The following is a 12,365-nucleotide window of genomic DNA, read 5'->3' on the forward strand; positions in this document are numbered from 1 at the left end:
AGCCCCATTCTGAAGCCCATTCTGAGCCCCATTCTGAGCCTCGTTCTGAAGCATGTTGTGAAGCCCATTCTGAGCCCCGTTCTGAACCCTGTTCTGAGCCCTGTTCTTAACCCCGTTCTGAACCCTGTTCTGAGCCCCATTCTGAACCCTGTTTTGAGCCCCTTTCTGAGCCCCGTTCTGAGCCCTGTTCTGAGCCCTGTTCTGAAGACCCCTTCTGAACCCCGTTCTGAGCCCCGTTCTGAGCCCCATTCTGAGCCCCGTTCTGAAGCCCGTTCTGAGCCCCATTCTGAGCCCCGTTCTGAAGCCCATTCTGAAGCCCGTTCTGAGCCCCATTCTGAACCTCGTTCTGAAGCATGTTGTGAAGCCCATTCTGAGCCCCGTTCTGAACCCTGTTCTGAGCCATGTTCTTAACCCCGTTCTGAACCCTGTTCTGAGCCACGTTCTGAACCCTGTTTTGAGCCCCGTTCTGAACCCTGTTCTTAACCCCGTTCTGAACCCTGTTCTGAGCCCCGTTCTGAACCCTGTTTTGAGCCCCGTTCTGAACCCTGTTTTGAGCTCCGTTCTGAGCCCTGTTCTGAGCCCCGTTCTGAAGCCCATTCTGAAGCCCGTTCTGAAGCCCGTTCTGAGACCCGTTCTGAGCCTCTTTCTGAACCCCGTTCTGAGCCCTGTTCTGAAGCCCGTTCTGAGCCCTGTTCTGAGCCCCGTTCTGAAGCCTGTTCTGAAGCCTGTTCTGAGCCTCATTCTGAACCTTGTTCTGAGTCCCGTTCTGAAACCCATTCTGAGCCCTGTTCTGAGCCTTGTCCTGATGCCCCGTTCTGAACCCTGTTCTGAGCCCCGTTCTGAACTCCATTCTGAGTCCTGTTCTGAGCCCCGTTCTGAACACCATTCTGAACCCTGTTCTGAGCCTCGTTCTGAACCCCGTTCTGAGTCCTGTTCTGAGCCCCGTTCTGAGCACCGTTCTGAGTCCTGTTCTGAGCCCCGTTCTGAACACCATTCTGAACCCTGTTCTGAGCCTCGTTCTGAACCCCGTTCTGAGTCCTGTTCTGAGCCCCGTTCTGAACACCATTCTGAACCCTGTTCTGAGCCTCATTCTGAACCCCGTTCTGAGTCCTGTTATGAGCCCCGTTCTGAGTCCTGTTCTGAGCCCCGTTCTGAGTCCCGTTCTGAGCACCGTTCTGAGTCCTGTTCTGAGCCCCGTTCTGAGCACCGTTCTGAACACCATTCTGAACCCTGTTCTGAGCCTCATTCTGAACCCCGTTCTGAGTCCTGTTATGAGCCCCGTTCTGAGTCCCGTTCTGAGCACCGTTCTGAGTCCTGTTCTGAGCCCCGTTCTGAGCACCGTTCTGAACACCATTCTGAACCCTGTTCTGAGCCTCATTCTGAACCCCGTTCTGAGTCCTGTTATGAGCCCCGTTCTGAGTCCTGTTATGAGCCCCGTTCTGAGTCCTGTTATGAGCCCCGTTCTGAGTCCTGTTCTGAGCCCCGTTCTGAGCACCGTTCTGAGTCCTGTTATGAGCCCCGTTCTGAGTCCTGTTATGAGCCCCGTTCTGAGCACCGTTCTGAGTCCTGTTCTGAGCCTCGTTCTGAACCCCGTTCTGAGCACCGTTCTGAGCACCGTTCTGAGCACCGTTCTGAGTCCTGTTCTGAGCCTCGTTCTGAACCCCGTTCTGAGCCCCGTTCTGAGCACCGTTCTGAGTCCTGTTCTGAGCCTCGTTCTGAACCCCGTTCTGAGCACCGTTCTGAGCACCGTTCTGAGCACCGTTCTGAGTCCTGTTCTGAGCCTCGTTCTGAACCCCGTTCTGAGCACCGTTCTGAGCACCGTTCTGAGCCCCGTTCTGAGTCCTGTTCTGAGCCTCGTTCTGAACCCCGTTCTGAGCCCCGTTCTGAGCACCGTTCTGAGTCCTGTTCTGAGCCTCGTTCTGAACCCCGTTCTGAGCACCGTTCTGAGCACCGTTCTGAGCACCGTTCTGAGTCCTGTTCTGAGCCTCGTTCTGAACCCCGTTCTGAGCACCGTTCTGAGCACCGTTCTGAGCACCGTTCTGAGTCCTGTTCTGAGCCTCGTTCTGAACCCCGTTCTGAGTCCCGTTCTGAGCACCGTTCTGAGTCCTGTTTTGAGCACCGTTCTGAACCCTTTTCTGAACCCCATTCTGAGCCTCCTCAGGATTTGGCCTCTGATATCCACAGTGACTGTCCTTCCATCTGTTTCTGCTCCCACCATCATCAGCAACCCGTGTCCCAGTTCGTGCACTTCAGTCGCTTGTTTTGCTTGTAATGATCAGTGTTTGGAGGCAATTGTGGTTTTGTGCACAGAATCATCTCCAGGAGTATCTGCTGTACAAAGTAAATCTGATTCATTGACCCTTCAAAAATTCAAAGAATTTCTGGGATTAAATAGACTTGTTGTCAGATGTCTACGTAGACGTGGACATGAGTATGACAGCAGGACAGGGCCGTCAGTGACGTCTGTCAGCTGTTGTTTCATCATCAATTTGAAAAGGTCCAACTAGCTCAGCCTTAATAACAGCAGCCTGTCACAGTAACTCTCCTCCACCTTGCTGGCATCAGACTGGAAGCAGTGCTGTGTGTCCATGAGTGGTCCAGCCACAGGTTCACTCATCTGGTCCATCAAGAGTTACTCTCATTTCATCTGTCCAGGAAACCTTTGGAAAGTCTGTTTTCAGATATTTCTTGGACCAATCTAGACATTTCCATTTGTTAGTCTTATTCAATGGTGGTTGTGTTTCAGCCTTCATTTCTTTGTCCATGTCTCTGAGTGCTGAACACCTTGGACTTCTGGACAATCCATGTATGTTGCAGTTCTGGAATATGGTGCTACTGGAAGATAATAATTCCTGGTAGCATCATGTTTAATTCTTGTGAATTATTTTGCAGTTAATTTGTTCTTTTTTTTTCTCCACAGCTTTCCTGCAACCCTCTTGACTGTTTGCAACAAAATGTTTGATGGTTTGGAGATCACGCCTCATTAGTTTAGCTATTTCATGAATGTTGCATCCTTCTGGAAGATGTTTTGTTTGTTTTTACATTTCAGTGCCTGTTAAATCTTTTTTTATCCCAGTTTGCTCGAGGTAAAGATGCTGAGCCTCACAGCAAGAAGGTTGTAGGATCACTTCCCACGTGGGGCCTTTCTGTGTGGAATTTGCTTGTTTTCCCCATGTTTGTGTGGGTTCCCTCTGGGTGCTCCGGCCTCCTCCCACATCCAAAGAGATGCAGGTTCAGGTGGACTGGACACTTCAAACTGTCCGTAGGTGTGAATGTGTTTGTCTGTCTATATGTGGCCTTGTGACAGACACACCCATGACCCTTAATTACACAAAGCAAGTATAGAAAATGAATGAATGAATAAAGATGCTGCCTAATAATTATGCACACCTTGATATAGGATATTAATCACTTTAGGCCACACCCTCCCTAATGACACAATGGCTCAAATCCAGTGTAGCTTGGAGTTGGAAAATATGCATCATTTTAATAAGAAGGTCAGAATACTCAATACCGAATGTTCGGGTGATGACAAAAAAATGAATAAATAAAAACAATCCAACTGGGCCATCCGCCTCATCCACCATGAGGACCCCTGGAACCATGGGTGCGGCCATTTTGAATGGTCACATGATGTGCCATGCCATCCGTTTCATCCACCATGAGGACCCGTTCACGACAACGTCACTTCCGGTTTGTTTCTGCGTCAGACTGCGGAACATCACTTCCAGTTTGTTTCCTTGACAGAAAAGTGTTCACCTCATCCACCTTAAGGACCCCTAGAACCGAAGGTCACATGATGTGATATCTAAAATAACGTTCAGGAACAATTAATACGGTCGCGGAAAAAAAAAAAAAAAAATGGAAGATTCGGTTGCAGAATGTCACTTCCGGTTCGCTCCTGCATGAGATCAGTCGCCGGCATTACTAAGCATGTTGCTAAAACTTCACAGACAGAGTGCCCGCATATGTGACTGAGTCAATAGACCAAAAACCCGTCTCTGATTTCAAAATAAGGGTAGTACCAAAATATTTAAATTTAAGCAAAACAAAACAAAAAAATTCCGCTGGCCTTTAATACCTAGTGGTGTTGTTACATCTTTTGTTTTTGTGTGCTGTTTTACGGTAGCATGGTGGCTTAGTGGTTAGCATTGCTGCTTCACAGCAAGAAGGTCATGGGTTCGACTCCCACCTGTGGCCTTTCAGTATGGGGTTTGCATGTTCCTCCCGTGTTTGCGTGGGTTTCCTCTGGGTGCTCTGGGTTCCTCCCACATTTAAACACATACAGGTTAGATAAATTGGACACTTTATAATTGCTCAGGTCTCCTTTGCAAAAGAGGTCTCAGTCTCAATGGGACTAACCTGGTTAATTGAAAATTAACTTTATTGTATGTGTTTTGTATGCTTGAAATGGTGGGGAGCCCTGGTTGAGGTTGAAGGGTTTTAGCCATGCTAATGTTTTCCAGAGCCATTTTACTGAAAAAAGTGTGAAGGACCTAAATGACATGTTGAGATGGTGAGGAGCTTCCAGGTATGTCAGAGGCAAATAAAGAAATATGCTTAAAATGGTGGGGGATGAATAAGGCCATGAACGTTTTTAGCCATGCTAATATCCCTCAGAACCATTTTACTGAAAAAAGTCTACTGGACCTAAATGACATGGTGAGATGGTGAGGAACTTCGCTCATTAATGTTGGTGACATAAACATATTTTCTGTTGCTGCAAATGACATTGATTATTCAAAAAAAATCTATCAATCTCAAGAATACAGAAGTTTCTATTCTTGATATTTTACTTACCAATGATATTTTCATGAATACCTTTAATAAACCCATATGTTTTACCATTAAAGCCTAGAATAGTTTATCATTAACAAATCGTCAGTTTAAAATACCTTCATCTCAAGACCTTAATACACCCAAGTAATTTTGAACTATGGTGTATCGCATACAATTGACATGATATATTTACATCAACCTACATCAATGTTCGCTCCAAGGCTTTGCCTTAAAGTTGTATTCATAATAATAGGAGGGTTGACTGTAAAGTGATGATTCCATTTCTTTTTTCGCCAAGAGTTGGCAGCATTGGCACAAAACAGGTTTTAATACATTCAATAGCTTCCCCTGTGCCATTTCACTTATCACCAAGCTTATCACAGTGAAATGCTGCTTTGTTACTGCAGCAACAATGGAACCCTGTAAAGGAAGCTTTTGTCACTACGTTTTGAGCAATGGTCTGTCATTGAGTTCTTGACAGCAGAAGGTGTTGCTCCACTGGAAATTCATCAAAGAATGCAAGTCGTGTTGATGTTGGCACTGTGTGGGCCTGGGCCAACAGATACAAAGATGACAAAGCTGGAACAATGGAATTGTGTGTTTCACAAGAAACGAGTTGACGAGTTGATTCAGGAGAACCGAATCACTAAGAACTTGCCTGCACAGTCGGAATTTCACAAGAGCGAGTGGGTGACATTATTTTGCTTGATAATCAGAAGATTTAAAAAAGTGCTTACGGAGAATTCGAAGAGAGAAAGAAACTGTTTTTCTGCAACATGACAGCGCTAAGCCACACACTTCTCATGTCACCATGGAAGAGCTGAGGAAGCTGAAACTTGACACATTCAACATACAGTTGATTTCCATCTTTCCCTAAAATGAAGGAAGACCTTCATGGAAATCACTACGATACAGATAATGAAATTCAGACAGCAGTCAGGAGTGTGGCTGCGGAAACAGAAGGTGGAGTTCTTCCATGACGGCTTTGTTGGCAGAAATGTTCAGATATCTGGTGAATATGTTGAAAAATGAAGGTATATAATCAAAGTGTAAATACAAAGGATTTTTTTGTGTGTGTGTGTGTGTGTGTGTGTGTGTGTGTGTGTGTGTGTGTGTGTGTGTGTGTGTGTGTGTGTGTGTGTGTGTGTGTGTGTGTGTTTCACTCCTTAAAATATTCCCATCCAGTCACAAGTAATTTTCTTGGAGGCATTACTTTTCATCCAACCCTTGCAGTAATAATAATAATATTAACAATCATAATAATGACGATTCTGTCATGTTTCAAATGTGTATCATCTGTATAATAAAGTCAATGATGTGTTTCTCTAAATAAGACTGTCAAAAGAAACTATGTATAATGTGAATAATATTGGGCCAAGCATAGTACCCTGCAGAACTGCATTGCTAACGTTTGTGTGTTGAGGATTTGTTGTAAAATTGAGATATGAAAATTCAGATCAATCAGATAAGAAGGACTTAAACTGACTTGTTGCTCTTCTTTTAATTCCACTTAGATGATGTAGTTTCTGATGGTATATGGTGCTAAAAACAGCACGGAGATCTTAAAAAAGTCCAAGCAAGTACATGACTCCATTTGAAATCCTGCATACTCTGAGTGATACCCTCACCAGGTCTGTCAGAGAGAGATGACGCCTTAATGCTAATATCAACCCCTTCCCATCAACAGGTATAGGAACAGGATGTTTCTTAGAGAACTGGGAATGGGATATTTTTGAGAAGCATCACCTCACTGTGATTAAGCTACAAAGTCTAACACACATTGCCCTATATCAGCTTGTTGGAAATGTCTATGTCTATACTCTTTACCAGGGGTAGCCAAGTTCGGTCCTCGAGAGCCACCTTCCTGACACTCTTAGTTGTCTCCCTGCTCCAACACACCTGAATCCAATGAAAGTCTCATTAAAAGTCTGCTAACGAGTCTTTCATTGGATTCAGGTGTGTTGGAGCAGGGAGACAACTAAGAGTGTTAGGAAGGTGGCTCTTGAGGACTGAGCTTGGCCACCCCTGCTCTATACTATAATATAACCCTTTACTAAAAAGTTGTATTTTCAACATGAAACACTTATTTCAAAAAAGGGCATTTAACATACACTACCACTCAAAAGGTTGGGCAGATGTTCCCATTCAACTGAATGGGAACATCTGTCCAAACGTTTGGAAGTTGTGCCATAAAATTTTGAACTTGGATCAAAACATCTATGATATATTTAATCTGTGAAGACTTACAAAATGAAATAGATGATCCATGTTTGACACGTTTATTACAGTGGAATCTAATTTTCGAACTGCTCTGTTTACCAACAAAAAGCTTCATGAACATGTTTTTTGAACAAAACATGCACCGGTTTTCGTACAAAATCTCAGTTTGTGTACAACATCCAGCCTCCTGCCAACCACCATTGAATTCCAAAGAAGAACAAGAAGAAGAGCATCTGGCTTCCGACATAATGTGCAACAGTCACAGTGCAGCCGTTGTTCTGTGAACATTCTGTGAACACACACGTCCAACTGGACTTTGGATTACGTACACTGGATTTTCTTTATTTTATGTTATTTATTTATTTATTTATTTATTTATTTTGTCTGTTAAGTAGTTAAGAAAGGAAGCAAAAGTGAAAAACGGAAGAGAAAAGTTGTGAAAATCACAACAGAGGTGAAGAAAGAGATCATATTGAAGCATTAAGTTCTAAAACTGAGGTTCCACTGTATTGCCTTTAAATCCATACAGTTAATAACTTGATATGTAGTTTTGCTAAGAAATAACATATGTATGATGTACAGGAGCATGTGCTACTGTACACGGTACAGTTTCATGATTTGAATCAGCCCAGAATTATATTAGTAAGTAGATAGATAGATAGATAGATAGATAGATAGATAGATAGATAGATAGATAGATAGATAGATAGATAGATAGATAGATAGATAGATAGATAGATAGATAGATAGGATAGATAGATAGATAGATAGATAGATAGATAGATAGATAGATAGATAGATAGATAGATAGATAGATAGATAGATAGATAGATAGATAGATAGATAGATAGATAGATAGATAGATAGATAGATAGAACACCTCTCTGTGATCTTGGATGATCCACTGGTAGTTCGCTGAAAGCAAATCAATTCAGCTGTTGTCGATCACCACAATTAGACGGACAGACAATCATGATAAACGGAAAGCAGTTTGCATCAGCCTATACAAAGTTATTGCGACAATAGCATTTCTCTATCTCAATACTTGAATGGGTTGAGCGGTTCATTCCACAGAAGGGAATGTGGGAATGCACTGAGCTGCAAGACGTTTTCTCTTTCATTTCCCTGTGGAGCAGCAGTGTCTGGAATAATTGGTTTTGATAGAGGTAACTTTTCCTGGAGGCATTCAAAGGAGAGCAGGGACTCCACGTGTAGATTTCCATCTCTTCACTGATAGATGACTCACCGTCCTCAACATGCTCCTTGTCAAGGTCAGGAAAGTTGAGAGAGTGGTGGAAGTGAAAAGCCGGACCAATCGGAACAATCATCTCGAATGCTACAATCTGAAAGGAAATTGGGTATCTGGCAAATTTCATAAGGTCGTATTATGACTGTGTGATGATGGACAACCAACCTGTTCAGGGTGTTTCCCTGCCCACTGCATTATGGGACATAACAACCCAAACAGAGAGATTAAGTGGGCAGAGAAAAAGGAAGAATGAATGCCAGATGGTCAGAGAGCACTTTGCAATTAACCGGAAGGTCAACTGTTGGAAGAGCTGAGCCGGCTCAACAGAAATCACACGTAGAGGTTTGCTCTGTGTGTGTGTGTGAGAGACAGAGAGAGAGAGAGAATCTCCAGAGAAACATACAGGTTGAGAAAGTTATTTCTTTCATGACCCCTGAGGCAACAGGGACCAAAAATACAAAGTGACAGGCGATAATCCCAGATCACCCTCTCATCTATAGGAAGAGATTTAAAGGGAAGCTAAAGACCCTTTTGTATAGGCTGGCTTTTACCTAGTTTTTATGGTTTTATGTTTCTGCTGTTTTTAATTTCTCTGTTCTTATGTGAAGCACTTTGTGATTTCTATCTTGAAAGGTGCTATATAAATAAACCTTACTTACTTACTTACTAACAGCTGTATATTGGACAATAAACTATGAAGAAGAGCATCCCTGTGGTCTCGCTTTGGGATCGGTTCATTATATCCCTGACAAATCAGAAGCTCCTGCTGTCACAATGAAGAAGGGTCATCTTTGAGGGTCGGCCTTCAAGCTGCTGCTGAGCGCCACAGTTAATGTCACCTCAGAGAGACGAGGAAGGACTGACCTCAACCATTCCGGGATGGTAAATTAGGGTTTAAATTAAACCAATACCACTTCAAACTGAGTTTTATTTGGCTGATCCAGCACCAAGGAGGTTATATCTCTAAAACTCAATCACACATATGCCGATAGAGGCCAAATGGTATCAGAATGACACATCCGGCCACTGACGGCATCAAAACAGCATCTGAAATGATCTGATTGCGACTGATTGAGCTCTGAGATCGATTGGTCACAGCAAAGCCTCCACCTCCACTGGACCCCGGACAGGGAGGGTGAAGGAAATGTTACGTAATAATGTGTGTGGCACGCATTCATCATATACAGTGAATGTGAACAGCGCACAATCAAACCAAAAGCACCATGCGCTGCTGCGCCTCTCTGTGGTCTCATGTGCAGTAATGCGTCATCGCACATGTTAGAGCTGAACGAATCTCACCGCTGTAATATACATATTATTACTTGATCACCTAATCTTTGTAGGAGGTGTGATGTGGAACTGTATCCCAGGCCGTGACAGCATTATTAAACATGAAACTCACCTCCAGCATGGAACCAGGACAGCGCAGAGTGCACAGGATCCACACTACAGCCTGTGGTGAAAATCCTCTCACCAGGCTGCTGTGTGCTGCAAATAACCACGGCAAAAATTAAATCCCATGTGATAATCTAACCGATATCACGATGTACAGAGTTGCATTGTGCTCCTGAAGTGAGCAAAAAAGAAAAAAAGAAATTAAAGTTCCCTGGAAAGGCAGTTTGATGTTTTCTGTTTCACTCTAACTGAAAATATCCATAACTATCTGTCATTGTTTGAAAAGGGGAAAGGCCCTCACAAAAAAATGCCCATTTGTTCTGTTGTGAGGGAATTTGTCAATCCTGTTAAAATAGCACATTGATATGTTTTTTTTTTTTTTAATGATGGTATGCACTGTCTGTTGGATGACATAAAAAATAAAAAGTGTTTTCAGGCTGGCAGGACAGGTTTTTTTTTATTTTATTAGCATTCATGAGTATTTTGTGGCAGTGTCAATACGTCTGACTCCTAAATCGAGCAGCAGCACAGTTTGACTAAGCCTGCTGAACTGACAGACAAAGAAAAGGGATTGAAACTGGAGATGATACTGTATTTTCAGAAACTGGTCAAATGATGTCTGTGACCAAAAAACTGAGTTGGACATCCAGGCACATCCACTGACCCCAAAGAGTTTAGGCAATGTTGCATTTTAAATTCTAAACAACAAAATGGCAATATGAAGTGGAACTTAGCCTTCAACTGGAATTACAGTTTTAGCAAGAGCTTCAGTAGAATGAAAGACATCGCGTGAGGACTAGGGATGGGTATCGAGAACCGGTTCCTTTTGGGTATCGCTAAGAAATGATTCGATCCACCGACATCAATAACCTTTTTACTTAACGATTCCCTTATCGGTCCTTCAGAGTTGTTTTTGGGGGTGTTTGTCACGAAAATTATAATTTCTCTACATTGATTACAGACCCTGCAGCAGGTCTGTAATCAACTTTTCTGCAGCGCGGCTTTGCTTTGAACCTTGAACCAATCAAAGCAGTGATTCGCAGATCAAAGCAGTGCTTTGATCATTGCTTCGTTGATTCACTTTTTCTTTCGCTTTATCTTAATTTTCCCCCGCTAAAACCCTAAAGAGCATACGTCTGTGAGTATTATTTACCTTTTTTACGTTAAACCAACCTGTTATGGTCTTCTGAAACAGTTGATAGATGTATTTTATAACTTATAAATGAGACCGATGCTAACACGTTAGCATGTCTATGGCATTTTCAATGTTAAACTTAACATTAAGCAGTTGCAGCTGTCAGTACGTTCGGGTGCATTGTTTTCTGTATAAAAAGCATTTGTTGTCGTAAAAGAGTCAAATGTATTACAAATTGTATTTTTTTTTATTTTGTTTATATATTAATAATAATAGCAACCACAACAATAATAGTAATAATAACTAATCTAATGATTATATACAATTTTAGAGAAAGAGACAAAAAGAACCTGAATAAAAACACAACAGAAAATATAAAACCAACTAACAATGAACATACATAAATAAATAAATACATACATACAGAAATACGAGGTCTATTAGAAAAGTATCCGACCTTATTATTTTTTCAAAAACCATATGGATTTGAATCACGTGTGATTACATCAGACATGCTTGAACCCTCGTGGGCATGCGAGAGTTTTTTCACACCTGTCGGTTACGTCATTCGCCTGTGGGCAGTCTTTGAGTGAGGAGTCGTCCACCCTCTCGTCGTTTTTTTCATTGTTTAGGAATGGCTCAGAGACTGCTGCTTTGTTTGATCAAAATTTTTTCAAAACTGTAAGGCACAACTGAGTGGACACCATTCGATAAATTCAGCTGGTTTTCGGTAAAAATTTTAACGGCAGATGAGAGATTTTGGTCTGTAACTGTCGCTTTAAGGACAGCCCATGGCGCCTGATGGCGATCTGCGCTTCGAGGCGGCAGTGTCTCACCGTTTCAAGTTGAAAACTTTCACATTTCAGGCTCTGTTGACCCAGTAAGTCGTCAGAGAACAGAGAACTTTCAGAAGAAGTCGGCATGAGGAGTTTATTCGTACATTCCATTGTTAACGGACATTTTGTAATGAAAGAACGTGCGGGCAGAGTCGCATGTCGGGCCGGACCCGACAGCGGGGGGGTCGCGACAGGAAAAACACCTCCGTTGGAAACCTTAACGGGAAAGTTGGAACATGCCCAAGCTGTTAAACAATTTCTCAGTTACTCACTTGTTGAAAGCCATCAAAAGCCGCCTGAATTTTACAAATGGTTTTCAACACGGAGGTATTTTTCCTGTCGCGGCGCACACAGATTCGTCGAGTCGTCACGGAAATGACTCGGCGAATTTGCGCGCACGTCTTTCATTAAAAAATGTCCTTAAACAGTGGAATCCGCATAAAGTCCTCATGCCGGCCTCTTCTGAATCTTCTCTGTTCTCTCACGATGTCCTGGGTGAATTAAGCCTTAAATTAGGATGTTTTCAGGTCGAAACAGGCCGACAACGGCGCCTGCAAGCGCTGCACGACATCCTGCTCTGTGGGAAGTCCTTACACCAACAGAAACACCCCATAATCTCTCATCAGCCGTTAAACTTTTCACCGAAAACCAGCTTAATTTCTCGAATAGTGTCCACTCGGATATTCCTCACAGGTCCAGAAAAAATGTTGATAAAGCAACGCGCGCCGTCTTGAGCAGCGTGTGAAACAAA

General features: G+C 42.9%; 1 protein-coding gene across 1 annotated transcript in view; it reads right to left on the minus strand.

The window, feature by feature from the left end:
• Nucleotides 1-737: 737 nt before the first annotated feature.
• Nucleotides 738-12,365, minus strand: part of LOC117504460 (S-antigen protein-like) — a 32,629-nt gene continuing 21,001 nt past the window's right edge. The window contains exon 3 of the mRNA XM_034163933.1: nucleotides 738-2,205. Coding sequence (XP_034019824.1) covers nucleotides 738-2,205 — 1,468 coding nt within the window. The remainder of the gene's footprint in view (nucleotides 2,206-12,365) is intronic.

This window comes from Thalassophryne amazonica, chromosome 2 (assembly GCF_902500255.1).
Source record: "Thalassophryne amazonica chromosome 2, fThaAma1.1, whole genome shotgun sequence".
In the NCBI taxonomy this organism is placed as follows: domain Eukaryota; kingdom Metazoa; phylum Chordata; class Actinopteri; order Batrachoidiformes; family Batrachoididae; genus Thalassophryne; species Thalassophryne amazonica.